Source organism: Pelodiscus sinensis, chromosome 2 (assembly GCF_052426305.1).
Source record: "Pelodiscus sinensis isolate ZL-2025 chromosome 2, ASM5242630v1, whole genome shotgun sequence".
Taxonomy (NCBI): domain Eukaryota; kingdom Metazoa; phylum Chordata; order Testudines; family Trionychidae; genus Pelodiscus; species Pelodiscus sinensis.
In genome coordinates, this window is record NC_143053.1 from 74,412,430 (window position 1) to 74,440,403 (window position 27,974).

At 42.1% G+C, this 27,974-nt stretch overlaps 1 protein-coding gene and 1 pseudogene across 9 annotated transcripts in view; one reads left to right on the forward strand and one right to left on the reverse strand.

Moving 5' to 3' along the window:
* The first annotated feature begins 2,182 nt into the window (after window positions 1-2,182).
* The window catches only part of TRAPPC8 (trafficking protein particle complex subunit 8), a 102,777-nt gene continuing 76,985 nt past the window's right edge, over window positions 2,183-27,974 (forward strand). For 3 of the 9 annotated variants that reach the window (XM_014568782.3, XM_075920768.2, XM_075920767.2), the window contains exons 1-3: window positions 2,184-2,564; window positions 22,998-23,192; window positions 26,577-26,660. In XM_014568782.3, coding sequence (XP_014424268.3) covers window positions 2,408-2,564; window positions 22,998-23,192; window positions 26,577-26,660 — 436 coding nt within the window. In that variant the 5' untranslated portion in view covers window positions 2,184-2,407. Of the gene's footprint in view, window positions 2,565-13,545; window positions 14,247-22,997; window positions 23,193-26,576; window positions 26,661-27,974 lie in introns of those variants that run through there. The other 6 variants (XM_075920769.2, XM_075920771.2, XM_075920770.2 and 3 more) reach the window with 4 other exon arrangements.
* LOC149525292 (zinc finger BED domain-containing protein 4-like) lies at window positions 8,076-20,657 on the reverse strand (annotated as a pseudogene).

Consider the following 27,974-nt stretch of genomic DNA (forward strand, 5'->3'; position numbering starts at 1 on the left):
ATTACAAATGAACATATTGGGTTCAATTGCATATCCCAGTGCTTGCAAGATATGTCAGCTGTGCTAAAGATTCATGTGCCCTCCTCCCCGCATGCTTTATCCACCATTCAAGAGGACATGCACCCATGCTGATGATGGATTCTGCTCAACAAGAATCCAAAGCAGAGTTAATCAATGCATGCTCATTTTCATCATCTGAGTTAGTTGACCCCAGCATAAGGTTGATTTTCTTTTCTGGTGGTTTGGGTTCTGTAGTGTTGCTCTTTTACAACTTCTGAAAGCATGCTCCATAGCTCATCCCGCTCAGATTCTGGGCGGTGCTTCAAATTCTTAAACCTTGGGGCTACGTCTACACTGGCCCCTTTTCCGGAAGGGGCATGTAAATTTCACCAGTCGTCGTAGGGAAATCCGCGGGGGATTTAAATATCCCCCGCGGCATTTAAATAAAAATGTCCGCCACTTTTTTCCGGCTTTTAAAAAAGCCGGAAAAGAGCGTCTACACTGGCCCCGATCCTCCGGAAAAAGTGCCCTTTTCCGGAGGGTCTTATTCCTTTGAAGTAGGAATAAGACCCTCCGGAAAAGGGCACTTTTTCCGGAGGATCGGGGCCAGTGTAGACGCTCTTTTCCGGCTTTTTTAAAAGCCGGAAAAAAGCGGCGGACATTTTTATTTAAATGCCGCGGGGGATATTTAAATCCCCCGCGGATTTCCCTACGACGACTGGTGAAATTTACATGCCCCTTCCGGAAAAGGGGCCAGTGTAGACGTAGCCTGGGTGATTATAGCTACTTTTAGAAATTTCAAACAAGCATGTACTGGGTCATCATCCAAGACTGCCATAACATGAAATATATGGTACAATGTGGGTAAAACAGAAGAGGAGACATAAAATTCTCCTTCCAAGCAGTTCAGTCACACATATAATTAAGGCATTATTTTTAATGAGCATCATCAGCATGGAAGCATATCCTCTGTAATGCTGGCCAAAGCATGAAGGGACATATCATTTAGCATATCTGGCACATAAATACCTGTATTGCCAGCAAGGACATCAGGCCCATCACACTCTGCACACTCTGGCTGTATCCTTTCCCTATGACTCTTTGTTTTTGAGACTCTTAATAAAGTTAGGTGGGTAACATAAATTTTGGTTCTCTGGCAATTCAGGTCAAAGACAAAAGTGGTTTTCTTAGCCCCCCCCCCCCCCGCTCCCTTTCCCAAATTGAAAAGCTAAACATGTTTTGGGTTGACTGAAAAGTTTGCTTTGATAAAACTGAAATGTTTTGTTTTGATATTGACCATTTAAAAACATTTTTGATTTTTTAAGAACAAAATCAAAGGAAATTTTGAAACAAAAAGTTGTTTTGAAACAAAACATGAAAATATTTAATTTTCTTGGGGGTTTTCTAACCAAAACCAGTTAACAAATCAACAAAAATCTCAACAATTTTTAATGTTACCAAATGGACATTATTTGCCAAAAAGAATCAGCTGAAAAATTTCAGTTAGCGGTCTGAATTGTGAGTCATTGTTTAGTTCTGCATTATGCCCTCTGAAGACAATCATCTTTGTGATGCTTTATGTTCAGGTAAGTACAGTGTCTTCTTAAAGCCACATGCTCTGGGATTTCCTGGTTTGCCATGTGTGCTATCCCTTAGACGCTAGGTGGCATGAATCACGTTGGGGTTTTATGGGTCTTGGGAATTCTATTCCTTGGCACGGGAACTGAACACAACTGGGGTTTGCGTGAAGCCCGGCAGTTGGGGAGTCCTGCATTTGGCTGGGCATAGAGGCCCCCCCAGATATTTGAGGGCTGTGATTTTGGCTGGATGTCACTCCCTTCCCCCGCGCAGGCGGGGGGCTACATGGAGCCCCCTGGCAGGTTAGAAGCGCTACACGGCAGGGCACGGCGTTGAGGACAGGTACTTGGCTGAGCCTGAGTCTCCTTGCCCAGGCCCTTGGCTTGACACGGTTCCAGGCAGGCTGGGGTCCCGGCGCTATACAGCGAGGGAACGCGCCCGAGGAGCGCGCGCACCAGCACACAGCCACGCCCAAGGCACCCCGGGCACGAAGGCGCGCGGCCGCTTGACTATGACGCGCGGCTCCAGAGCCACGAGCATTCTCCGGTGGCGCGCGGGCCCGTCCCCCTAGTCCACTTCCGACCCCGGCGTTGCGCTCAGCTGAGGGCCCCGCCCTGCCCCTCCCTTTCACCCAATCACGTGAGCGGCCGCGGAGGCTGCCGGGATCGGGCTGTAGCCTCGGCTTAGGCTCAATATGGCGGCTGCGGGCGAGCGCTGAGGGGCCGGAGGGGTAGATTTGGTGGCGCTCGGGGCCGGCCGGAGCGCGGGAGGCGGCTCGGGGCTGAGGGCGGCGGCGGCAGCGGTCGAGGCAGCGAGCGGCGGCGGGGAGATGGCCCAGTGCGTGCAGTCGGTGCAGGAGTTCATCCAGGACTCGTTCGTGCCCTTGGTGGCCGCGCTGTGCAGCGAGGAGGCGGAGAGACTCACCCGCAAGAACAACCTGGGCTTCTCCGAGCTGGTCAAGCCCTTCTGCCGCCTCACCTCGGAAGGTCTGTGCGGGCGGGACGGGGCTTGTTTACATGGCAGCCGCCGGGGCGGGGCAGAGGAGCTGTCACTTGCACCCGCCCTAGGGCTGGCGGACGGGGAGAGCGGGGGGCGTCTTGCCCCCACCCCAGCGTGGTGCGAAGGGCCGGCCTGAGTGGTGCTGGCCCTGCTCGCCGCCCCGCCGCGCTGCCCTCGGGCCGGGGAAGAAGATGGGAGCTCCTCGCACTCCTTGGCCGGGGACAGATGCAGAACGGGGCAGGTGTCTCGCCCGGGGAAGCGGAGACTCGCTTTTAAGGGACGATTCCTGATCAGGTCTTGTAAGACCCGCCTGGGCGGGGAGGCAGGCGCAACAATACACACAGCTTAGAAGTGACACTCTGCTCTGGAGAGGGACGTGTTTCCCCATGAAGTGGGGATTTTTTTTGTTTGTTTTAAATGCTAGCGTGGTGAAATCTCGCTTGGTCAGGCTTGTCCCCAGAACTTTTGACATCCCACTTATCGCAGTACATGCCTTCAGTTTTCTGGCACAGCCCGTTGTAAAACAGGAACTGTGTCAATCCACAATATGGCATTCAGAAAGTTAAAATACTTTCAGGTTCTTAACTTGTTTCTGAGTCCCACTGTCACTTTGCATAGGTTCTGTCTTTCCGTTATATATGCTTTCTCTGTTATATGGAAGGTCCAGATAGAGAAGAGGAGAAATGGACTGTCTATGCAAGCTATACAGTGAAACTAGCATTACACAAATACTGTCAAATACATAAATTAATCATGCATGAAGAAACAGAGAAAACATGTTTTTTCTTGTGTTTAATTTATAATTCTAGTTGTTATAAAACTTCTAAATTAAATTCTTGTAGTAACTTCAAATTGAAGATCTTTTTAAAGGTCAGCTCATGAGGAGAATTACAGGTAACTTTGCAGCATTTAATATTAGTTTGTTTTCTAAGTTCATATCAACTGAACTGAGTTTTATGCCAGTTTCTTATGGTGGAAAGAATTAAAGAAATTCATGGCAAATTTGTCAAAATTGCTCTTGAATTGCATCTGATTTACTTTATAAAATAGTTTCAGTGGATTCTGCTCACTTAAAATCTAAGCAATTTAAAATGTTAAATGCAATTCTATGGCCTATACCTGCTAATCTTTGTTTGCAATCATATTTTTCTGCTTTCAGAAATATTTCTCCCCTTTGTTGTTGCAACATGAAAACACTCTGATAGTATAAAGGAATCTGGTTTATTGGAAAACTATGTGCATTTTCTTTGTTATATACCAAATATTTTTTTCCTCTACTGTCCTTTAATTGTAGCCTTCTTAGGTGGTGTAAGAATAATTGGTTAAAAAGTGAGTCCTTTCTTAATTAGAGAAGCAGCATTTAAAATAATGGCCTCAGATGTAGGCTCCCTCCAAACCCACCACTATCCTTTGAATTCTTACAGTTGCCAATAGGTAAAATTCAAAAGTGAAACTTATGCAATAAGTTCAATTAAAGTTGATGTTTAATCTTTATAAATTAAATTATATTTTGAGCCATCCTGGTGTATTCTGCATATTTAGTGGACATAACTTTATTAACTTGCCTTTTTAAAGGACACATAATGACAACTGATACTTATCACCTAATTTACTAACATTTATTGCTGCATACTTCAAAACTGTATATCCCAGTGTTAACACTTTTATTTTAGATAAAATTCTTGCAACCTTTCATTAAAAACAAAACCGTACGCGCTTTCCCAGTATAATTTAATACTGACATTAGGGAGGCAATAGTGTATTTGATTAACTGATCAGCAAAAGCTTATAGGTTAATGCTATAGACTACATGCATTCTCTTCTCTTCCCCTCCTACCCCTGGTAACTTTTTAAGCAGGCTGACCTAGCTTAGTTCTGGCTTATGCTGGGTCTGGGACCTATCCCTGCTGCAGCTCTGATTTTAATGTGTATTAGAAGCCAGATGAGCACCTAAGCTCAGTTCTGGCTTACACCAGGTCCAGGATCTCAGACCCGGCCCTCCCCCTTCCCCTCCTCCTGCACCCCCCTCCGGACAGGGGCTGCTGAGCCTCTATATCAGAGGCAGTAGCATGGGGTGACAGGCAGAGCTGGTCCATGACTGGAGCTGTTTTTTAAATTGGCTCCCGTTGCGGAACAGCTCCTGCTTGGCACCCTGGGATGCTGCTTCTGATACAGAGGCAGCAGGGATGGCATGGCAGGGGGCTCCTCAGCAGTGGGGCTGTGCACTGACTGTTGGCCCCACCCCTGTAGACTATAGAATAGTCAAGTAACTGATAAGAATTTATGAGGTTAATCAACTATTCAGTTAACCAATATTTAACATCCCTAACTTAAGAACGCCAAAAGAAGTAGAGTAGTCAAGGATTAGCTTCCAACCCTGTTTAAGCAACCTGTGAGGTTGCGTATTAATCATGGAAGTGTAAATCTGGAAGGGATTCCAAAAGATCACCTACTTAGAGTACCCCTCAGGATGAGGCAAACCCAAGTAAACTTAGACCATTCCTGTTTTTAAAATCTGTTAAGGTGGGAATTTCACAAACTCCCTTGGAACCATATTCCAATATTTAACAGTCCTCATGGTTAGCTAAAATAGGAGGAAGAACTTTCTATACCTCCCTTGCTGCGGATTAGGCCAACTTTTCTTTTCCTATCTTCAGTTGACATGGAGCACAACTGATCATTTTTTTCTTTGTAATAGCCCTTAACATAGGCTACTACTACACTTGGAGCTGAAGTATGAGTCTTAGCTCAGGTAAGCATGCTTTTGCTAGTTCTTATTGAGCTATCTTGCTAAAAGTAAGGTTATTAAGCGGTAGTTGACTAGTTGTGTACTTAACACAATTAGCTGATAAGCTGTGGCACTGCAGTTAAAATGTAATAGGAGCTGGGCCTGCAGGCGGCCTGGCTCTTACCCCTGCGGTGGTTCTGCAGTTTAAATGTAGTAAGTTTGGGACCTGGCACGAGCCCGGATTCAGTAGTCTCATCTTGCGCTGGGTTCTGAACTTCTGTAGCTCCTCTTTTTAAATGTAGGTCTGCCTGGCTCATGCTACATTTAAAAGGCAGAGCCTCAGTAGGGAACCTGGTGTGAACTGGGACTGCTGAGTCCCAGCTTGTGCCGGGTCCACCACTGTGGCGATGCCTCACCTGTCCCCCTCCCCTACTCTCCCCCCAGGTGCACTGCGGAGAGTGCTGGAGGGAACCAGCTCCTGCTTCTCCCCCTTGCTGCCTCTGTAGGCAGTGGGGGGAGGGGGCTGGAAACGAATTTAAGTGGTAATTCAGTTACCTGATAAGCCTATTCTTATTGGGTAGTTGACTACTCGATAGTCGCTTACATCTCTAGCCAAAAGCAGTAGTGTAGTAGAATCATCCTAGGCAGTAGAAAGCAGAAGTGAGGGCAAGCTGCCCTGAATTTGTATGCAGAGCTCCGGATGGATTTGTACTCAGGGTGGCTAGTCCATGTTGCTGCTCATGTCTTCTCATTCTGTAGTGATGACACTGTTTTTAGTATGTTATGTGGATGAGGGCTAACTTACTGTGTAGTTGATCTGAAAATCACACCCCAGGCCCTGAGAGGAGAATGGAGTACTAGTTGAAGATTATCAGATTTTCCTTGAGTGCTTTTTCTCTAGATGAAACATGCCCATCTTTTTATCCTTTCCTCATAGATCGTTTTTTCTAAACTTTTTTATAATTTTTCATTGCTATCTTTTGTACTCTGTCTGGTTTACCTAATCTTCTTAAAGTGATGTGCACAAAACCAGACACATTACTCCAGCTTCACCTGTGCCCAAGTGGGATAGTTACCTCCTGTTTTACATATGACAGGAAGATTTGTAGTGGACAACTAGGGATTAACTTTGCTATAAGGGAAGTTTCTTTGCCATATCCATGTAGTTTGCATGTAATAGAGGTAGAAAGTAGAGAGGTTAAAATGTGGTTACTTTCCTAATTGAGTAGTTGATTATTGATAAGGGCAGACAGTTACAGTGCTTAGGCTGGCTTGCACCAGTTCATAGCGTAACCGCATTGTAAAGTACATGGAAGTTGGTGTGCAAAGATGCCGGATCAGTCTGTGGGTCTTTTATCATTCAGCATAATACTCCACCCTCTTTTCCTTCCCCAGTAGGAAACAGAGCGCTTGGACACATTGCTGTGGAGTTTGCTTCCATGCTTGAAAGACCTTGTAGTGTAAATAACATCTTCATTCTGCAAATGCTAACCCTGGTAGTGCTCGTTACTTTTGAGTCACTGAGGTACTCTGAAGAGCCAAAAAACTACATTAGAAAACAGAGATCTGGCATCTTCCCTTAATGGTTTTCAGTACCTGTCCCCAAACAAATTGTATAGCAGTCTGTTTTCTGGACCCCAAGTGGTTTCCATGGAGGTTTAGAAATTGTTTGAGAACAGCTATCTCTCCTAGCCATAGTTTCACTACAGCTCCTGAGCTGGGGCTCAGAGCCAGACATGACAGGTTATAAATACTTGGATTCTTTTTCACAAAGACATTCTGGTAACTGGAATTCTTTTCCAGCCAGAACTTCTCTTTTCTCCCACTGCCAACCCCACCCTCTGTGGCTCACAGGGAATCCCACTCTTTTCTCCCTGCTGCCCAGTGCAGCTAGAGATCAGATTTTCAGTCTCATCCAGAACCTCCTCTCCCTTCCCCTTCTCCCCCTGCCAGGTGGGCTGAAATGGTGGTGGACTACTGTCCTCTACCTGCTGTTTTAGCACAGCTGTAGGTCACACTTCCAGTCTCTCTCAACCTCCTCCTCCCCCGTAGCCCATCTGGGGCTGCATGGAATGGAATGCCCCTCTGCCCGGCAGGTGCCACTGAAGCGGGGCTTTCTCTTGGCTGTCATAGGCAGCGTGGCTGGGAGTGGGATGGACGTCTCAAACTTTACCACCTCCCTAACTCCACCTGAGCCACTGATCATTATCCACCCCTCTTTTGCCCCTTTCTCCCTAGCTCACCTGCCACCATGTTGTCTTCAGGCTAAAGGTGCAGGAGTCTCGGAAGCACCCAGTTAGTGGAGTCACAGCCATGCCTGCCACTAATTAGATGTGCAGCCCTTCATTTCTTCCTGTGCAGGCACACAAGTATACACCCCACCAGGAACTATGGTCACAGCTTCCATACCTGTATCTGGGACTCTGCTTGTGCCCTGCTTGGGGCTCTGTTGATACCCTAGGAAGGGATGCTGGGCATCTGGGCATTTTGGCCCTGCCTGAACCCTGCGCCCGGGGTCCCCACTACAGATTTTCCAGTGCCTATGTCTCACAGTGAATCATGCACATCTATGTATTATTTTTCAAATGCTTTTATTAACAACAAAACCAGCCTAGTCTTATGTGCAAAAATTAAACTAACTTTTAAACTTTGTGCTTAGTAACCCTGAGCGCTGTCCAAACCGAAAACAACAGAGCATCAGGTTACACTTGCAATTCTACTTTTTCTTTTTAAGAAAAATTAACATGGTTACATTGTTTGGCCTCAGCCTTCAGTGAAGCCAATTAACAGTAAAGCCAGTGCTAGAAAACACAGGTTCTGAAGGCACTGAGGCCCCTGGAATGCACTGGTAACTCTTCGCCAATTTTCCAACCCTTGGAAAATGCTGAGCATTGATTTTTTTCACCACTCCAGAGGACTGCATTCCAATGAAGGGCAAAGCTCCCTGAAGTAATTATTCATTTAATTTTCCACAGTATTCTCCTCAGTATCCTTTTTGGTGTAACCTTCACCTAGAAGCATTACCGTGCCATTTGTCTTTTTCTTCAGTGCTGGCTCTATTGGCTGGTCTGGCTCAGCAGCTATTAGTTCAGCCCCAGCACTTGTAGATTCTTTTGTTTCTAGTGCTGATGCAAGTTCAAGAAGCTTTTCCTTCAAGAAGCATCCTGGATAGCAGATGAAAGAAACTGCATGTGCTTATGGCATGGATCTAACAAGGGGGAAATAAGTGCCCGTTTGGTAGTTATGTCAGGGTCACCGGGTATCATGCGATGCTCCAGAGGAACTAACATAATTTTTGAAAGAATTGACAATTTTATTCTCAGCAGAAGCTTCACTTTTAAAGTGTGTGGGGAGAAGACTGTTGCAAATTGGTTAAATATTCAAAATTAACTCTTTTCTTGTCTTAGCAGCAGATGTGACAGTTGTAGCACACTTTAAAGTGGAAAGCAATGGTATATTAAGTTCCATCACACAGCTGAAGGGTGCATGCATCATTTTGTCTTGTTTCAGTGCTATCAGAGCACAGCAGCCTATCTTTGTTTAGAGCAGGGGTGTCCAAACTTTTTTCAAAGAGGGCCAGATTTGATGAAGTGAACATGCGTGAGGGACGACCATTTTGCATGACATTCTTTGAACCATTAAAATTAAATGCAAATTAACTATTTTATGCAAAGTTTATTGTAAACGGCATACTTTTCATTTCGTCACATGGATTACAAATCTAAACAGGTGTTAAATCACTCTGCCTTTCATATCTGAAGGCCAGATGAAAAAAAAAATCCAGAAAGCTGATATATATGTCAGGAACATTGTAAAGTACATTACATATTATTGGTAATAAAGGTTGTCTGTCAACTTTTAAGTTAAAAAAATATGAACAGGAACATAACACCAAGTATACATGTTGTGTCCAAATATATTTATAACTGATTTAGACCAACTGACATTAACTGAGATTTTACAATGTATTCATCTCAATTGAAAAAAAAACATGCCTGCACTAATGTGAAGGGTGAAACTGAGATCTGGACTGCAGCACATAGGCTAGGTCTGGTTCAAAGGCAGTGGTTTTGATGCGCAAAATGTCACGCAGGTGAGAGTCACTTAGTCTTGTCCTCTTGTGGTTCTTGTTAAAGTTCATAGCAGAGAATGTCTTCTCACACATATATGTTGAGCCAAACAAGCTCAGCATTTTCTTAGACAATGTTCGAATCTCTTGAAACCGGCTCTTATCCAGTTGGCGGTAAAAGTTCACAAGAGAGAGCTGTTGGTGATGACTGCGTAACTCGCTATCACAATGCAGCTCAATGAGCTCGAGCTGCAGCTGATCTGGAGCATCATCGGGGTCAACAGAGAATGGAGAGGAGAAAAGGCTGATCTCCTTTTCAATAGCTGCAAAATCCTGAAAGCGCCGTTTAAACTCCCCAGCCAGAGATGCGATGTCTGCTGCATACCTGCTCGTTTGCGCACTGATATTGTCCTGTGGAAAACTGTTCATTATTTCCTGCAACACTGAAAAATGTATGGTATTGGGCTGCGATTGTGACAACTGCCTTATGAAAAGTTGGAGCTTTGTTCCAAAGGCTTTGAGGTGTGAATAAACCTGGTTCACCGCTGCATCTTTCCCCTGAAGACTTGTGTTCAGTACATTCAGATGCTTTGTTATGTCAACTAGAAACCCCAAATCAGCCAGCCAAATAGGATCAGATAGTTCTCGCATTGGTTGTCCCATTGTTTCCAAGAATTCTCCGATTTCCTTTCTGAGAGAGTAGAAACGCTGCAGTGCAGACCCCCGACTGAGCCATCTTACATCGTTGTGATATAAAATATCTTCGTATTCAGCCTGCATGTCCAGTAGAAACTGTTTAAACTGGTGGTGGCACAGGGCTTTAGAGCAAATAAAATTAATAATCTTTAGCACCGGTTTCATAACATGATCATATTTGAGATGTTTAGCACAGAGAACTTGTTGATGAATGATACAGTGGAGTTTAATAGCTTTGCCTCCTTCTTCGATCACCTTGTTACAGATTAGGGTTGATAATCCACTTCGTTCACCAGCCATGGCAGGTGCCCCATCAGTAATAATCCCAGTAATTTTGTTCCAAGGCAGTTTCATGTCATCTATGGCGGAACTAACAGAAACAAATAAATCTTTTCCTCTTGTTTGGTCCGTAAGGCTCTGGAGGTCAAGTAGCTCTTCAGTCACATTCATTTCATCGTCCACCCCTCTCATAAAAATCAGCAACTGAGCTGTGTCAGATAGGTCCGTGCTTTCATCACAGGCTATTGAAAAGAAGTCAAAATCCACTCCTTTGGACGTCAACTGTCTCTTAATATCTGATTAAATCTCTTCAATTCTCCGTGCTACAGTGTTACGAGCTAGGCAAATGTTGGCAAACTCTTGCTTCTTCTCGGGACAGATGTTCTCAACCATTTTCATAACGCATTCTTTGATAAAGTCACCCTCAGCAAAAGATTTGCAATTTTTAGCAATTAATGTTGCCACCTCATAGCTCGCCCTTGTGGCATTTTCATTTGATTCACGGGCTCTTGTGAAAAATCGCTGTTGTGACATTAAAACAGCTTCAAGATGCTTCAACTTTTCACTGCGGTTGCGCCCTGGTAGCTTGTCGTATGTGCTATGTCTCGACTGGTAGTGTCTCTTGACATTAAATTCCTTATAAACAGCCACAGTCTCTTGGCATATCAGACAAACACAGTGATTCCGTATTTCAGTGAAGAAATATTCCACTTTCCACCTGTCCTGGAAGCGGCGGCCCTCACTGTCAACTTTCCTTCTCTTATTTACAGTCGCCATTTTTGAAATTGACCAGAAGGGGAAGGGATCATGTGAGCGCAGTGCCAGAGGTTTTGGTCTAAGTGTGTTCGTCCGAGCACTAATACACTGCCCAACAAGAATTCTCTTGCCTTTGTGGCTGTGCGTGGTGAAGAGTCTAAGGATGAGCTCGGGCGTGTTCGCAGCTCCACGTACCCGAGCCCTCCAGGAAGCTGACAGCGCGCAGCGCCAATCACAGGTACTGAGACATTTCCCGATCTCTGCAGCTGAGAACCGGGAAAATGTCTCAGTACCCGTGATTAGCGCTGCACGCTGTCAGCTTCCCGGCGGGCTTGGGTACGTGGAGCTGCGAACACGCCCGAGCTCATCCTTAGTCCTGAGCAGCACTCGGGGATTCATTGGGGGCTATAAAAGATAGATATTGCCAAATTACCTGTGGGGCCGTATTAAACCAGAACATGGGCCGCAATTGGCCCGCGGGCTGGACTTTGGACATGCCTGGTTTAGAGTGTTTCAAACATGTCACAGACTGAATTCCAGGGAGTTTTACATGATGGATCAGACGGTGTTTCTGAACTTGAAGCTGAGTTTGATTTCTTTCCAGTGGTTTGATGGCCACAGTGCTGTGGTGGAAGTGCCCAACTAGTTGACTCACGGCAGCAATTGTTTTCTGAATTTGTTTCCCAGAGAAGCCATCATTTATGGTTAGCTGCAAGGTATGGGCAAAGCGGTTGATGGATTCCCATGTAACTAACCTCGGTGAGTTGGTGCACACAATATTGCTTGCATTATCATGCAGGCACACCAGGACACAGCCTACCAGTCTCCACCTTTCAACTACAGCATGCAATTTTTCAGCAAGGTTTTCTGCTGTATGTTTGATTGGGAGACTGTCAGTTTGTAGAACTGCAGATCACGGCACCCAATTTTTGATGTAATGGCAAATGACAGTTATGTAGCTTCCAGTAGTTTCTGCAGTCCAGCAGTCAGTGGTTAAAGGTGCTGTCACAGCTTTGTCCAATTTTTCGCAGAGACTTCACACAGGTTTCATAGCAGTATTCTAATTGCAAAGTCATCATCTATCTTGTATGCATATGGTATTCAGGTACTCATTAGCGCACAGAAACAGACACCCTCAATGAAACTTATGGGAAGCATATCTGAAGCGATCATGGTGCGTAACAGTTCTGTCAGTTCTCTCATGTTGTGTATTGCGTCGTCTTGAACTGCCAGAAACAAATGTGGTCAGTGTTGTTTGCTGTGTGCTTTCTGGCTGACATGAAACAGTTAGATGTTTCAGCCTCAAATGATTGCACATGACTCTGGCACTCCTTGCATACTTTAGCTCTACAGAATGCAGTTTCTGTTTAACAGTTGTTATACCAAATAAAAGCAAGCAGGATCTTTTGAGGGGGATAAGGCAAAAAGCCACATTTATTGTAAAGATAATAAAAAAATAAAAGATAGAAGCAAACAACGTTGTTTAACTACTTATTCCTAACACTACTTAACCCTTATACACTTTTATTTATATATATATATATATATATATATATATATATATATATATATATATATAAACCATTCATTCATACATCCATTCATTCAAGTTCTGTGTATAGTTACCAGCCTGGAAGTTGCTTGTGACAGAATACTGGCCAGGTACTCTGTACACAAGTGATAGTAGTGGGGAGCGAAGTCCTGATCAGATGCGCATCTGAAGCTCCTGGTGGGCTGGCAGCAGAACCTTGGACTCTGATTCCATAGTTTTTTAGTCCAGTTCTTATAGGAATTTCTTCCTATGCCAGTCTATGGAAATTGCTGCATCATGCTGATGTCTCCAGGGTGGCTGCCAGGTGCTCGTCAGTGATCTCATCGGGTGGACCTCCAGTACTTGGTTTTCTCCACTTGACACCTTTTGGTTGCACTGGCACCTGATGCCTTCTTCAGCCCTTTGTTGCTTTATTCTCAGGCTGGCACCTCTCAGAACCATTCATTCATCATCCAAGCACTCTCTCATACATTCGTACAGTATTTTGTATAATATAAAAGTTGTAGTTACAAAAGTTTCTGGGTGGTATTGCTTTAAACATTCTCTGAGTGCTGAGTAAAGTTACAATGTTTTAAAGAGAACAGGCGTCAATTAAGTAACAATGCCCTTAGTCAATTACAGGGCTTGGCTCCCATAGCAGAGTTAGTGGCTTGAGAATGCATTGTTACAATGTTTCTCTGCAATGTCAATTTCAAGCAGCTCCTTGCACAAGCTTGAGCATGCCCTGGAGCGGGGGCGGGGGAGGGGGGAGGCTGTTTCTGGCTACATAGGATTATATTCTTAACAGTTCTAAGTTACATGACCTAATACATTATATTCTAAAGGGACAATAATAATAAATGTAAACATTTAACAATCTTAACAATAATAATAAGAAGAATTAATAATAAATCTAAACACTAAGTTGTGGGGAACAAATTATGGGGAGTCACTTCCATTTGGGGGAATAATTTTCAATACATTAATATGTTATCCCTACACAGTGTCTGCACTTGGTTGTGTGAAATAATTCCAGGTGGCACTCCTTTTTTATCGCTGTCTTAACTATCCAGTAGCTGTCACCATCAGTAAAATAAAACAAAACCTTTAATACTGTTTGAACTGTGAAGCCAGCAAAGTGTCACAAACAGGTGGAACTTCAACCATATTTTTGCTTTATTTTGCCCAGGAAAACAAGGACAGGTGGTAGCTGCTTGGAGATGGCTACCAAAATGTGAGAGTGGTGGAAGACTTTCGAGGGGAAGGGGATGTCAACAAATACAAGTGGTATGAGGCAACTGAAAGGACACCAGCCAGGGGTCTGGGAGGGAGGATTACTTAACAGAGTGAAACAAAGACATGTGGTAGGAGAGATCAGGAGGACACTCTAGCGTGATTGAAGGGGAATGCTTGTGGAAGATAAGGTTAATGTTGACAAAGCAAAGTCCAGGTAGGGGCCGGCAGTCCACATCAAGAATGCTGATGCCAAGACAGGCATAAAGGAAATTAATGGCAGGGAATAACACAAACCCCCCAGGTACCACCAACAGCCAGGAGGCTATGGATGACTGGCAACAGAAATTCTGAAGGGAGCTGAGATGCTGCTACAGGTGGGCAAGTGGAGACAGAGCCAGTGTCTTCGTGTGCTGGCTTCCCTGTGCTGTACAATACAGAGCAGCAGCTGGGGGGATGTGATTAGTTGATAGTGCTAACCAAGCTCCTGCTAGTCGCTAACATTCCTAGTAGAAAGATTTAATTTCTTAACTCTTTACATCCTCTTAATACACCCCAAGATATTAGCCTTTTTGATAGTGGCATCAAATTGTTGGCTCATATTCAGTTTGTAGTGCCCTCTAACTTCCAGCTCTTTTCCAGCAGTACTATCCTGTCTCTCCAACTATTCCCCATTTTTTCTTTTTAATTGCATTACTTTATACTTGCCTTTATTGAATTTCATCTTGCAGATTTTTAGACCCGTTTTCCAATTTGTTAGTTACTTTGAGTTCTAGTCTGTCATCAAGTGCTTATAACTCTTCCCAACTTGGTATCCTCTTCAGATTTTATGAGTATACTCTCCAGACTATCATTCAAGTCATTGATAAAACTTTTGAATAATCGAGGACCCAAGACAGACTACTCCAAGGCTTACATACTCTTGTCATTTGCTACTGTGTTAGAACAGTCTTTCAACCCATTATGCATTTACTTTATTATAACTTAATCTAGATCACATTTCTCTAATTTGCTTATGAGACTGTCATGTAGGCCTGTCTGAAAAGCAATGTTCCCTCTAATCTTTTTCCATCCATGTGCAGTATACATCTTATGCACACTGAGGCATGTGTGAATGTGCACCGTCAGTAGAAACACAAAACCTAGCTTTGGGTGCTGTGATCAAAAGGCTTGCTAAAATGAAAATATATCTCCTCTGCTGCTTCCCCCATCCAGGAGTCTAGTCAAAGAAAGAATAGTGTGGGGTTTGATATGTTTAGTTCCCTTTTGTACCACCTGTAAGTGTTAGATGTTTTTCTAAATTACAGCTCTTAACTTATTCTGTAGTCAGTGATGTAAAAATGCTGTTTGTGACTTCAGTCACTTTCTCCTACTTTTGTTGATGTCTGTATAAAGAACCCTATTTACTTCATGGCATTGTGGGATCAGTTCCAAAGTAATGTTAATTCATTTTACCCCTGTGAAATATCAATCCTCCATCAAAATACGAACAACTATGGCTCATAGTTAATGAATTTTGAGGATGAATTTTTCTGTTGTTTTCTCCAGGCACCTTGGCTTCATTGTCCAAGGTTCATTATTTTGGAAGATGCTTATTTATTTGGGTTATTCTTTTGTAAGGGGGAAGAGGGTTGCTTGTGTTCTCATATGGGGTTTTACTTTTTCCTTCTCCCAGTTTACTCCCAAAAGAGCTATCCTGCAAGATCTAGGTTCCCTGGGCTGTGTCCCCGCACCCTGAATCAGATGAATACATGCACAAGCAGCACATGTCTGAGAAGACCTGTTAATCATCCCTCATAAGCTGACTCCTTTTATGTTCCTGGACTCAGTAGGCTGGGTTAGACAGCACTTTAAGCTGTCATTCTCCTATGCCCCCAGGTTCAGCACATCCCTATTCCCACTTTCAAGCCACAACCATTCTGCTAGTAACCCACTTGATGAGCAAACCCCAAAGATTTTTTGGGGCATTACAGGGATTCTTAGCTTAGGTACAAGGAGCATTGTTTCAGAGAGAATGATGAAGCCAGCAAACACCCTTGAGGATGAAAAGGGGAGTGTGTGTATGAGAACAAGAGCAGCTCTAGCCTGGGGGTACCAGGAGAGGAGGAGGAGGTAGGTGGCTATGGGCAGAGGGAGGGTCTGTGGGATGTAGAGTGACATGTCAGGCTGTTGTCCCACAGGAAAAGGTTGTTTTCTTATATATTAAATAGAGAGAACAGTGGTTCAAGGGGTAACACTAGATTTGATAATGGGAAAATTGATGATTCAAGAGAATACTCCAAAATTGTTTTGTTTAGGCTTGACAGTAGGAACCAATCATTCCTTGCTATGGATGATGTTCCTTGGAAGGAGTTTATAGTGGAATTAAGCAGCTTCAGTATTTTGGATACCAATAAAGTATTTGACCAATACTGAAATTGGCCTGATCACTGATCTGCATGCTGGCAGGCATGGATTCATTAGTATCTGGAGAAGAGATTTCCCAATAGGCAATGCTCCCCTGTTTTCTCTGTCCCAGAGTTCAGTGCAGTTCTTGACTTGGAATTGCTGTTCTCCATTCTTTATGCTAATGGAGATGCCTTTCTGTCCCATCTTTGATGTAAATGAGGCTAGTGGGAGTTTCTGGAAGGGTTTAGGTCTTTCTTCCCCTGCCTTTTCATTGTTGTGGTGGGTTTTTTGGGTAAGCCTTTCTTCTGATCAGCTTTGGTTCAAGCAGAGGTAGTGGGGGGAAAAGGGGTAACTTTCATGAGACAGCCAGCCTAGTTACTATGCCCTAATTTCCCAAGAACACAAAGTTGGTAGGTAACACAATGGTTTGACTCTTTGGGCTTTGGCTACTGTATCTTTCAGCAGACCGCATAGTCAGTTTTGATTCCTGCTTTAGTTGCATGGAGTAAACACTATAGTTAACTTCCTCTTTTTGTGGAAAGCTTTAGAGCAAGTAGAGCTGCACATAAGTCGCTGTAAAGCTGGGAGCAGAAAATCTGGTATTATGCACTTAGAACTTTCCATATGGCTATAGCTAACTGTGCTGTGGCATAGCTCTGCCATCCCTCTTGGTCTTAGCTCAAGTGATTATCCTGAGACATTGCCTCAGTGTCCATGCTACTTTTTTTAGCATGCTGTCTGCCGGTTCTGGGAGCATTGTTCCCAGTTGCATTCTTACTGACAGTTAAATTGGTGCAGCGAATTTGCAGCTAGATTGCTTTAAGGTTAATTTATTTATTGAAAAAGTGTATTCCTACTTTACGAGGGCTTGTCTAGATGGGGAAATAGCCTATAAGAGTTATTTCTCAAAAGCTTCCTTTGTGTATATTCTTATTCTGAACTAAGAGTGCCTTTGTGTGGTTTAGTTTATAACTGCACAAGGCATCTTAGTATGGAATATGAGTGTCAGTTTGGGGAATTAATATGGAATAGGTGTTGGGTGTGTTCGTTTGTTTTAATAGTTTTACCCCTGTGCACAAGCCCTTATCTAATAGAAAGATATGAATTGCCCTACTGGACGGGATCAGTTCTAGTGCCATATTCTGTTTTTGAAATTAGCCTATATTAGGTGCTTGAGAAAGTTGCAGAAAAACTTGTAGTGGACAGCAAGGGAACAATTTTACTATAGAGACAGTTTCTTCCTTGTGCCCATCTGATTAACACTTCTCAGAGGCAGCATTTATATCCTATGTAATTTATGCTCTTGTTTATATATAGGAACAAGTCAGTTCCTCTCTTCAGTCTTGCTAAGCTGTTGATTTCCAAGATAAATTTGTGGAACTTATGAAAAAAAAAAGTATTAATTGTCTTTACAAATGCTTTCCTTTAATCAAGTTTGTCACCTTTGAATTTAATCAGATATTCCATTTTAACATGGAAAAGAATAAGTATAGGAGTCCTCCAATTATAAAATGCTGTACAACAAAATATATCTGTCATATCTCCTCAGATTATTTCCTAACTGAACATTTACAGTTTATTCAGTCTTCATTAGGAAGTTTTTTTTTCATGCCTCAGATTGCTGCTGGTGTCTGTCTCTGGATCCTTGATTTTTGCCTTATCTTTTCTGAGCAAGAAAAAACAAAGCTGAATATATAGTATTTCAGGGATTAATATGAAAGTTATTAGATATTTCATGCCACATGCATCTCAGTTTGTGGGATTTTGACTACTGCTACATTCTGAACAGAATTTTTAATTGACCTATTATAGACTGATAATCAAAAAGTCACCTGTAATAGTGATGTCTTAGATAGTAAACTCTTTGGAGCAGGCAGTTATCCTCATGTTATCTGTTTGTACTGTATCTAGCACAGTGGGACCCTGATCCATAGCTAGGATGTCTAGGTACTACCATGATATTACTACTACTAATATGCAGTGTTGTCTTCAAGTCGTCACTCTCCAGTCCAAGTCGAGTCTCAAGTCACTACAGTTCAATTCTCGAGTCCCTAAATCACTTTCAAGTCAAGTCCCAAGTCGAGTCTTAAGTCTTAATTTTAAAAATGTCAAGTCACTTTTGTTTGTACAAGCCATCAATATCGACATTTTCGGACAGTTTTTTCACCAAGTCGATTTAACAAAATTAGCAAGTCTCAAGTCACAAACAATGAACCTGAGTCGAGTCTCAAGTTGAGTCACCTAGGCGACTTAAGTCGGACTTGAGTTCAAGTTGTGGGACTCGAGTAAACAACTCTGCTAATATGGCTTCATTTATAAGATACAAGTAGAATAGGTCTTACATGTTTGATAGTATAAACTTCCAAATTATAATAGGAGATGGAGATCTAAAGGGGAATCTGAAGTGTTGTTCCATTATTTTTCAGTTTCTGGTGTTTTGGCACAAGGTCTGTCTCTTTGTGTATATATATATAAAGTTCTTTCATAGTGCTACTTCAATATAAATAACTTTTATACAAAGAAGTGACACATTTAGTTAGTTTTACTTTCTATTGTACTAATAGAGTACTATATTTTGGACTCTTGAATCTCAGTTAACCAATTGCCAAGGATTAACTACTCGGATATGAAATCTTTACCAACTATACGGTCACTTTAAAAAATACATTGTAAATTTGTTTTTGAAAATCACAAGTAACCCATTTTTTTTTTAAATCCCATTTTTTTTATGGGATTAAGGTAGCACATAGCAACCCCAGATTTCCTTAATTGTAAGAAATTTAGTTACAGTAGATTCTTCCACAGAGAGGTTTTATTTAAGACATTTAGCCATTGGTTTTGACTGACTGTTTACAAATCTTTTACACATTTTGATTTTTGGAAATGAAAAAAAACCCTGAAAACTACTCTTTTTCACCTATGTAAAAATTTTCAGGGAAACAATTTTTAGGGAGTAGGTTTTGTGTTATTTGAGAAATTAAAATTGTTAGATTCAGAACCATAGCCTATGCATTTGTTAAAGCTGCATAGGGAGTTGAAATTAAAACCTGATATTTAACTAACTTGTATATAAGGAGCAATACAAAATATCTAATGTTAATATATTTTTCCTGTTGCAGTCCTAATGATCAAAATTTAATCATGGTTAAATAATGGATAGTGGTTTTAAATAAATTAATGTGTTACTGATGTAAATCTTGTGACAAACCACGACATATACAAGAAATCTGTTCCTGTCAAGAATCATTTGAGGAAAAAACTGACTTTATCAATGTACATGATTAAAAATGACTGCATATTTTTGACACTGGCAGTTTGTCATATTCGTATTTTTGACACAGTGAGTGAAACTTCCTGGCCTTTAGCTATGCTCATCTCATTTTAAAATCTAGCTAATGCGTGGGCTTTGGTTAAATAACATCTAATTAGTTCATAAAGACATTCAAAATTAACATTACCTTTGTCATAACTTACCTCAGTGGCTGAAAATTAACTAATTGTCTATCCCAGGGGTTGGCAACCTATGGCATGCAAGGTGACTTTCACTGGCATGCGAGCCTCCCCACTCAATCTGTCACGCGGGGAACACTAGCTCCCCCTGGCTCCGCGCATTGCATTTTCCCTTTTCCTGGCTGGGACAGGCTCATGCTAATGTGGCTCAGTGGCATCGGCTTCACTCCCTCGCCCTTCACCTTCCACAAAGAATTTAGGTGCTCTTGGTGATTTGCCAGCAGGCACCTGGGGGAGCTTCCAGTGTCATGCAGTTTCCAGAGCCTGGAGTTTTTTTAAGTCCCGGTTAACCCCTGCCACCCACTGCGGCTGCCCCTTCCTTCCTCCGCGGGACTGCCTCTGCCACACGGGGTCCCGGTCCAGCTTTACAGCCGCCTCCTCCATCTCCAGGTAGCCACTTGTTATAGCAGCCACAGCTGCTGCTGGGCATTGCGGAGAAGAGCCGGGCAAAACCCAACTGAGCTGTGCCCAGTCTTCAGTGCCTCCCAGGAGGGGCCACGCAGAGTCCGGCTGGAGCACTGCAAGACGTGGTGCGCTCAGGCTTGGCAGGTGTTACCATGCTCTCCTTCCCACCCCGCTGGGGAAGCGGTAGCACATAGAGCTGCTTGCTCAGCCGCTCTCTGCTGTGAGCCGGGTCTGGTAAGGAAGGTTGGGGCTTTCTTCATCTCTCTCTCTCCCAGCACAGTAACGTGTGAGGCTTTCCCCACTGCAAGGGGGCACGAAGCCAGGTAAGCATCCCCCCTCATACCCAGACCCCCACATTCTAGTCCCCCTCATTCCTCTCCCCTTGCCAAGACCCCACTGCCCCATCTTGCTCCAATATCCTCTCTTGCTTCTGCACACTTCTTCCTGGCCAGACACTCCCTCCTGGCCACACACCTTACCTCCATTCTTCTGCTGCACCCTCCACCCCAGCCAGACACCTACTCCAACCTTACTCCTGCATCCACTATTGTTCCTATACCTTCTCTCCTGGGCCACACACTGCACCCTCCCTTGCTCTTGCTCCCTCCACCTGGCCAGGCACCCTACTACCAGCCTTTTTCTGCACCCTACTTCCCATCCAGACCTTGCAACCTCTCCCCTTTCTGCACCCCACTTCCCTTCCAGATCCCGTGCCCCATCCCTACCCTACTCACTGGCAGCCCTGTCTCACATACTGAACCCCTCATTTTTGTTCCTATCCCAGAGCCCAATGGGAAGGGGTCCATAAAATCCATTAAGTTCAGTACCCCCCAAAAATAAATCTGGCCTATAGGAAACCCTGAACCTCAGTCCTTCCTGTCCCTTCTTTTCACCCCATGAGGCTGGAGCACCAGAGGAATGAGGTATCTTGGTTGTGAACCGCTTCATTGAGGGTTGGGGGTTTATGGAGAAGTTTTTTTTTTTTTTTTTTTTTTTGCTTCTCACTTGTGTGGTTCCCAACTAATTTTTCTGTGCGTCCAAATCCAAAAAAGGTTGCTGTCCACTGCCGTAAATAAAGAAAACATTGAAACTTTTTGTGGTGGAAATAAATTAATATTTTACTTTCATTAAAATTAAGTTTGATTAAACTAACATGAGAAAGTTAAAGAGCTTAATCTGTTTGATAACTTAAATTAAACCATTCTCCCTAAGTGTAACTGGTTCAGAAAATACAGTCTCTATACCTAGCTTGCCCCTGCTCCTCTCCCCTCTTCCCCTCCCCCGGTGCACAAATCTGTAAATAGAAGTGAATAAATTAAATTTTGTCATGCCACTTCTGAAAAGTTGCCAACTCCCTGTTTATTCTATATTGTATATCCTGTTCTGCTCCAAGATATTGCAACATGTACACTATGTAACAGGAGACAGTAATTAGAGGTTGTGACAGTTTGTAGGCATAATAGCAAAAGTGTAATAGTTTTGACTCTGAACTATTTTGTTCCTGTTTGTAAAAATATTAGTTTTGGGAAAGAACTCTCTAGATGGTCACCTTTGCTAGCTTGCTATTAGAGCTTCAATTGAAATAATTCTGTGACATCCAGAAGTCTTTGGGAACCTGTTTGTATGATTTTATTGTGGGTTCTTTAGTAACTTGGGTTATTGACGATTGGCTTCTGTGTAGCTATTGTGCTCACTCATTAGAACTGTCCCTGGACAATGTTTTCTTTGAGTTATGGGAATAAAATGAATTGAGGTTGCAGGATCGAGGTCCTTAAATGTACTTGGTTTTTCCTTTACTCACCGTTACAGCACCTAACCCCCACGTGGCCTGTTTCGTTATGAAATTTTTAGCTGCAAGCTAGGTGCCTACCTTTTCCATATAATGCCTTGGGAGAACTTGGTGCCTGATTAAGGGATTTTTAGAAGCTAGACTGTTGAATTGGGGGAGCTCCTTGAGCTAGCCAGAAGTAATGCTAAGGAGCAGCTGACTTGGTGCACCTGGTTGATGGGCCTCAGACAGGAAACTTTTTCCATAAAATCCACTTCTTCCATTTGGGATCTTTAACTCTGAACCCTCTCCCATAAAGCCAGATCAGCTTATCCAGTACCCCACACCCTTGCAGATGAAACCATGTGTCTCCTGCTCACGCTTGAGTCCCCTCTTGTCTTTGCCCTACGTTTTTCTGTGCACCACTTCCCCCCCGCCCACCCTGCCTTGTGTCTTTTATGCAGGTTCTCCGCTGTTCTTCCTTCTTCCTGCATCTGGCCTTCATGACGCGGGGTTGGTAGGCAATAGTTTTAGGCATATTTAGAACCCACCCAGAGACTAGGTCCTCTGGTGAGGTGATTGTTCCTGAGTTTAGTTTGAGAATTCTATTTTGGGGCCAACAGAGCGTTGGTTAATTAAGTACAGGTTGACACCAGACTTTGCATATACCTACTGGTGGGGATTTAAGCACCTGTGAGTTTAAATAGCAGCAGAGCGGTGAGTCTATAAATCTCAGTGGTGCCTAAATGGTGGACTTAAGCCCATGTCTGACTCTTTAGTTAGCAACATCCATTTGGGGATTGGGGTTCTAGCATCTAATACATTTTATTTAATATTTTGGTATTAAAGACTCTCTTATACAACATTAAAGACTCTCTTTCTTGTGTGGCATGACAAAAATTGTTTTTAGGTTAAATGGCGGTCTCTTTAAAGTTGTGGAAGTTCTCTTTAAATGTTTAAATATATTTTGTCAAAGAAATATTGATACTTCAAAAGCTAAAGTACAGTTGCTGCAATAAAATACTCAGTTTAACAAAATAATTTTTCTCTTTTTTAGTTCACATGAGAGATCCTAACAACCAGCTTCATGTAATTAAAAACTTGAAAATTGCTGTCAACAATATTATTACCCATCCACCTCAGCCAGGAGCCATTCGGAAGCTTCTAAATGATGTTGTATCTGTCAGTCAACCAGCTGAAGGATTAGTAGCTAATGTGATTACTGCAGGAGATTATGATCTCAACATTAGTGGTATGTAACAAGATTTATTGTGTGCTTTTAAATTTTTTTTTTACTGTAGAAAACTCCAACTTAAGATACATTTTTCAGGTAATAGCTAATGTTTACTTAATGCAGTTTCCCTGAAGATTGAGTACCACTATTAAATTATTAATATTGTGATGCTTATTTAAAATATTTTGGAAGTACACATTAGAACTTTTATTCGATAATTTCTTTCAACAGATGTACCTTGATTCCAAATGTTAATGTGTAAATCAAATTTACTATTAAATCCATTGTGGATTGTTAATTGTGACAGGGTAATTGTTTTTATCTGTATAAAAAAATCTCCAATTATTTTGGGCAAATACTCTTCCAACAGATTTTATTACCATCTTTCAAGATTATAAAGCTGCCAACTTCATTGCAAAACTAAATATTTAAGGCATTACACACTGTTGTAAATTTAAGTTTATCTGGGGCATGCAAGTCCGTGAAAACAAGTTTATATCACTACCCACTATTGTACTGTCCTACTACAAGTTAAACCTAGTTTTCTGTTTATTTTATTTTCTATACTTATCACTCTATTGGCAACTTCCATTGTTTGCTAACTCCCAACATCTTAAAAATCATTATTTTTTAAAATAAACTTGGAGGGGGGGGGGGGGAGACTTTGTTTGCCGCCTTGTTTTTTGTCTTTAAAACTGACGTGTAGATTCTTCTTTGGAGCTTTGATGGTTAGAAATAGTGTTAAATGAATGTTAAACTTTTCATATCTTTGCAAACCTTCAGGAACTGAAGTATTAAGGAAAATATCATGAGATGCAATTGGCAATATTGAACTCCTCCAAGCTAGGGCCCTAATTCAGGAAAGCATTTAATTGCAAACATGTTAGTATGTCCTGTTGAATTGCCTAAGTGCTTAGGAAGTTCAGCACACATTGGAGTGCTTTGATGGATTAGCCCTAGAGATGTTAAGAAGTGGGTATTTGACTAATCATGTAGCTGATAAAATTTTTATCGACTACAGGATTAGTTGATAAAATGCTCAGTCCCGGCTCATGCCAGGTCTGGGAGCTACCCTCACTGTGGCTCTACACTTTAAATGTAGTAAGAGTTGGGCTGCCTGCCTACACTGCCTTCACTACATTCAAAATGCAGAGCTGCTCAGTCTGGGCTCGTGTTGTTGGGTCCAGCAGCCCCAGTCTGCATGCGTGCCCACCCGAGCTGGGACCCAGGACCCCTCAGCTCAGATAGGCTGCTCTGGCAGCAGCCTCTGTTCGCAGCCAGTGCAGGATGCCGAGCAGTCTCTGCCTATGGTGAGCCTGGGCCTGCGGGGGTCAGCGGCTGCTTCACATTCCTGCTCCCCCTCCACACTTCTGCCTCTGATAGAGGCAGCAGTGTGGCGGGTGGGCAGGTGGCACTGTAGAGACAATGTTGCAGGGAGCCAGCTTAAAAGCTGGTTCTCTCCAGTACCCGCTCCTGCTTTCCCTTTCCCTCTGTGCTGCCTTTGATACAGAGGTAACAAGGGGGGGGGGGGAGAGGAATATGAGTAGTCAATTAGTTGACTACTCGCTTACATCCATAATTAGCACCATAAGTCAATAATGACATCAGATGTTATTAGCTTGTTGCTCTGAGCATTAGTAGCTTTTTTGTAGTATTTCTTTAGAATATCTGAAAATCATAATTTATATTGTAGGGTGTCTTTCAGTTTTAAAGAACTAAACAAAGTAACATAATATGAAATGATGGTGATTAATTTCTTAAATTTCAGTGTTGAGGGTGTAATGTCTTGTAGAAACAATTAGTTTCTAGAGCTGCTTTCACAGCTTATTTTTCTAGCTGCCTATGAAAAACGTTGCTAATGTCTTCTTTACTTAATGCAGATTTTTAAATCTTGGCTTGACAAAGCCCTGTCTGGGTTGATTTAGTTGGGATTGGTCCTGCTTAAAGCAGGGCTGGACTTGATGACTTTCTGAGGTCTCTTTCAGCTCTATGATTCTATGATCTGCAGAAGTATGGCGAGCCTCTTTAGATGCATATGAAATCTCCATCTTCTATGTACCAGAGTGCATTATTCATGAGGAAGTTTCCATAATATTTTTCCAAACAACATTTTTCTCATGTTGATTATATTTGATTGCAGCATTGGAATATCTATTTTTCCTATATTGCTGGAAAATCTGGGTCCAGTTATCTACTATTTTTCAGTTATGAAACAGGTATTCAAGAGAGACACGTTAGCTGTCACAGATTGTTGCTACCTCCATTCTTTCAGTCAACTTTGTTTTCTGTGTCTAATCATCCTTATCAAGGGGTTTTCCTAACAATATATGGGGAGAGCCATATATTATGGATGTAAAACTCTGCCTCCCCTAGAATACTATCTTTAAATTGAATTTTATTAGTTTTCTGTGCTTTCACACCATTCTGTTTTAGGGCACTATAGGGAACGAGCAGTACACTGCCAGCATGCATCTGTTCTTGTTGACCAATGTAAATCATGTTCTAACACAAGATGGACAAACTCCCTGGTCTCTGTGCTGAGAGCTATTAAGCAAACTACTCAGTGGCGCTCCACAGCCTTGTCCCTCAGCAAGTGACAATAATGGTTTTTTTTAAACACTGCTGAGAGTTTAATTGCAATCCTATGAGAGCATGAAATGTTTTCTCATGGCCATAGTACGTATTTTTAATATAACTGTAAAAGTACCTTAATCTCTTTTCTAAGTCACTGTTATTATTTGTAATAGATGAAACTGTTCTTTATCAGTTTATCACCAGGTATCAGTATGGAGAAGAATTTCATACTGATGCCATAAAGTATCAGTAAGAAATTCAGACGTTCAACAGGTTTTGAAAATCTTTGTCATTTCCTTGTTCTTTGTTAATAATAATTTTTAAGTTGTATTGCAGCTGATTTTTAAAAACTTTTCCTAGAGAACTGTGATGCTTCATACAATTTAGCTTTCTTGTAGGAAGGCCATAAATAGTTCTGTTGACTGCTATAACAGAAAAGGATTTTAGTAGTTATCTTCATAATCTGAGAAATTTGGCACAGGATTAGCTGGTTAAGAATATAGTCTTCTTTCACTGGAAAACTTATGAAAATAGAAATGTTTCATTCTTTTTAATTTGTTTCTGATTCTTCACTTGCAAATCCCAGTGTTCATTTAAATCCATGGGACTGGGGGTAGAAAAGAATGAAGGATGATCTCTATGATAGCATATGTTGAACTGTGTAATTTGTAGTATGAAATACTTAGTTCTCAGGAGACAAATTGTTTCAGTCCCTGATGGCGGATGTGGTACAGTCCTTGACTATTTCACATTACCAAAACCTCAGAGCAGATGGTATATGTGCATCTGATAATGCTTAGCTTAATAATACCATGTTTTCTCTATCAGATCGCTCAGTTAAAGCTAGTGTTCCTTGGTACAATAATTGGAAAGACACACTGATGGAACTGAATACATCCACGTTTTATTCAGGTATTTTTTTGTGATTGGTGCGGGTTTGCCAAATTGCCCTTTGTGTTCCTTTTCCATGTGCTTTGTCCACCTTTCCTTACCATCCTGCTGTAACTCTGTTCAGCACTTCTTTGGTATAGATGTATATATTCCTAATTTTTTTTTCCAAAAATAAAAATTGTTGGTGATGGTTGTGTAATTTTTCTATTATCCATATTTCTTCTCTTGCTGCTAATTAACAAAATATTTGTGGTCATTCAATAGGGTCAAACTAAGTGCAGAACAAACAGATGGATTTCTGATATAACACTTTCCCCTTGTTTGATCACATGGAATTGTACACTGTCAGACTGCTCTAGAATTTCAAATGAATATACTTCCCTCTCTTATTTTGTCTCTATTATTCTACACAATAGTAGTGTTACTCATTTAAAAACATTCATACTAATATTAATATACAGTAGAAGTTCCTTTATGCTAGTGACATTTTCTGTGTGGATTTTATTAATTCTCAAGAGTACAGAACTTCATAAGAGTTCTTCTGTCTTAGGTAATTGTAGCAAAGAAATGAGGTAGCTCTTATTCTTAATTTTCTAATTTATAACATACAAATAACTAGAACTGTGATTTTAAATAATTTAACTTCAAGACAGTACGCTTTGTAGTTACACCTGCATTAAAAAAAAACAGATTTGGTGTTGAAGTTTCCTTTTAGGAGGGTGCTAAATGCTGCCTTCTGAATGTGGTAGAAGATTGGATATACAGGCAGTCCCCGGGTTACGTACAAGATAGGGACTGTAGGTTTGTTCTTAAGTTGAATTTGTATGTAAGTCGGAACTGGTACATATTGTAGGGGAAACTCTAGCCAAACATTTCTCCAGAGCTCAGTTTTATTCTCCCACACCTCACTTCCCTCAGTCCTTTATTCTCAAGCTGAGGTGTCTGCTGAGAAAAGCCGCTCCGCGTCTCCCTGGTCTGCTGGGGGGAAGCAGCTAGTGCGGGGTTGCCTCACCCCGTTTGTAAGTAGGGATCCGATGTAAGTCGGATCCATGTAACCCGGGGACTGCCTGTACATACTTTCTGATATATGCATTTTCCTTTTACTGTATGAGCAAAATGGATAAATCAGAACTCTCATTTCTTTGGCTAAAAGTAACTAGTTTATTTTCATATGGAAAATGTTTGCTTGTTGATCGATATTTACTAATGTAATTAAATTTTCAGGTGTGCTTGGTGCGGATACTCTAAAACGTCATACATTGTAGTGAGCAATAGAGAGGATGGTGCTGCATTTTAAATACTTATTAATGCATACAGTATATTGTGATAAAGGGC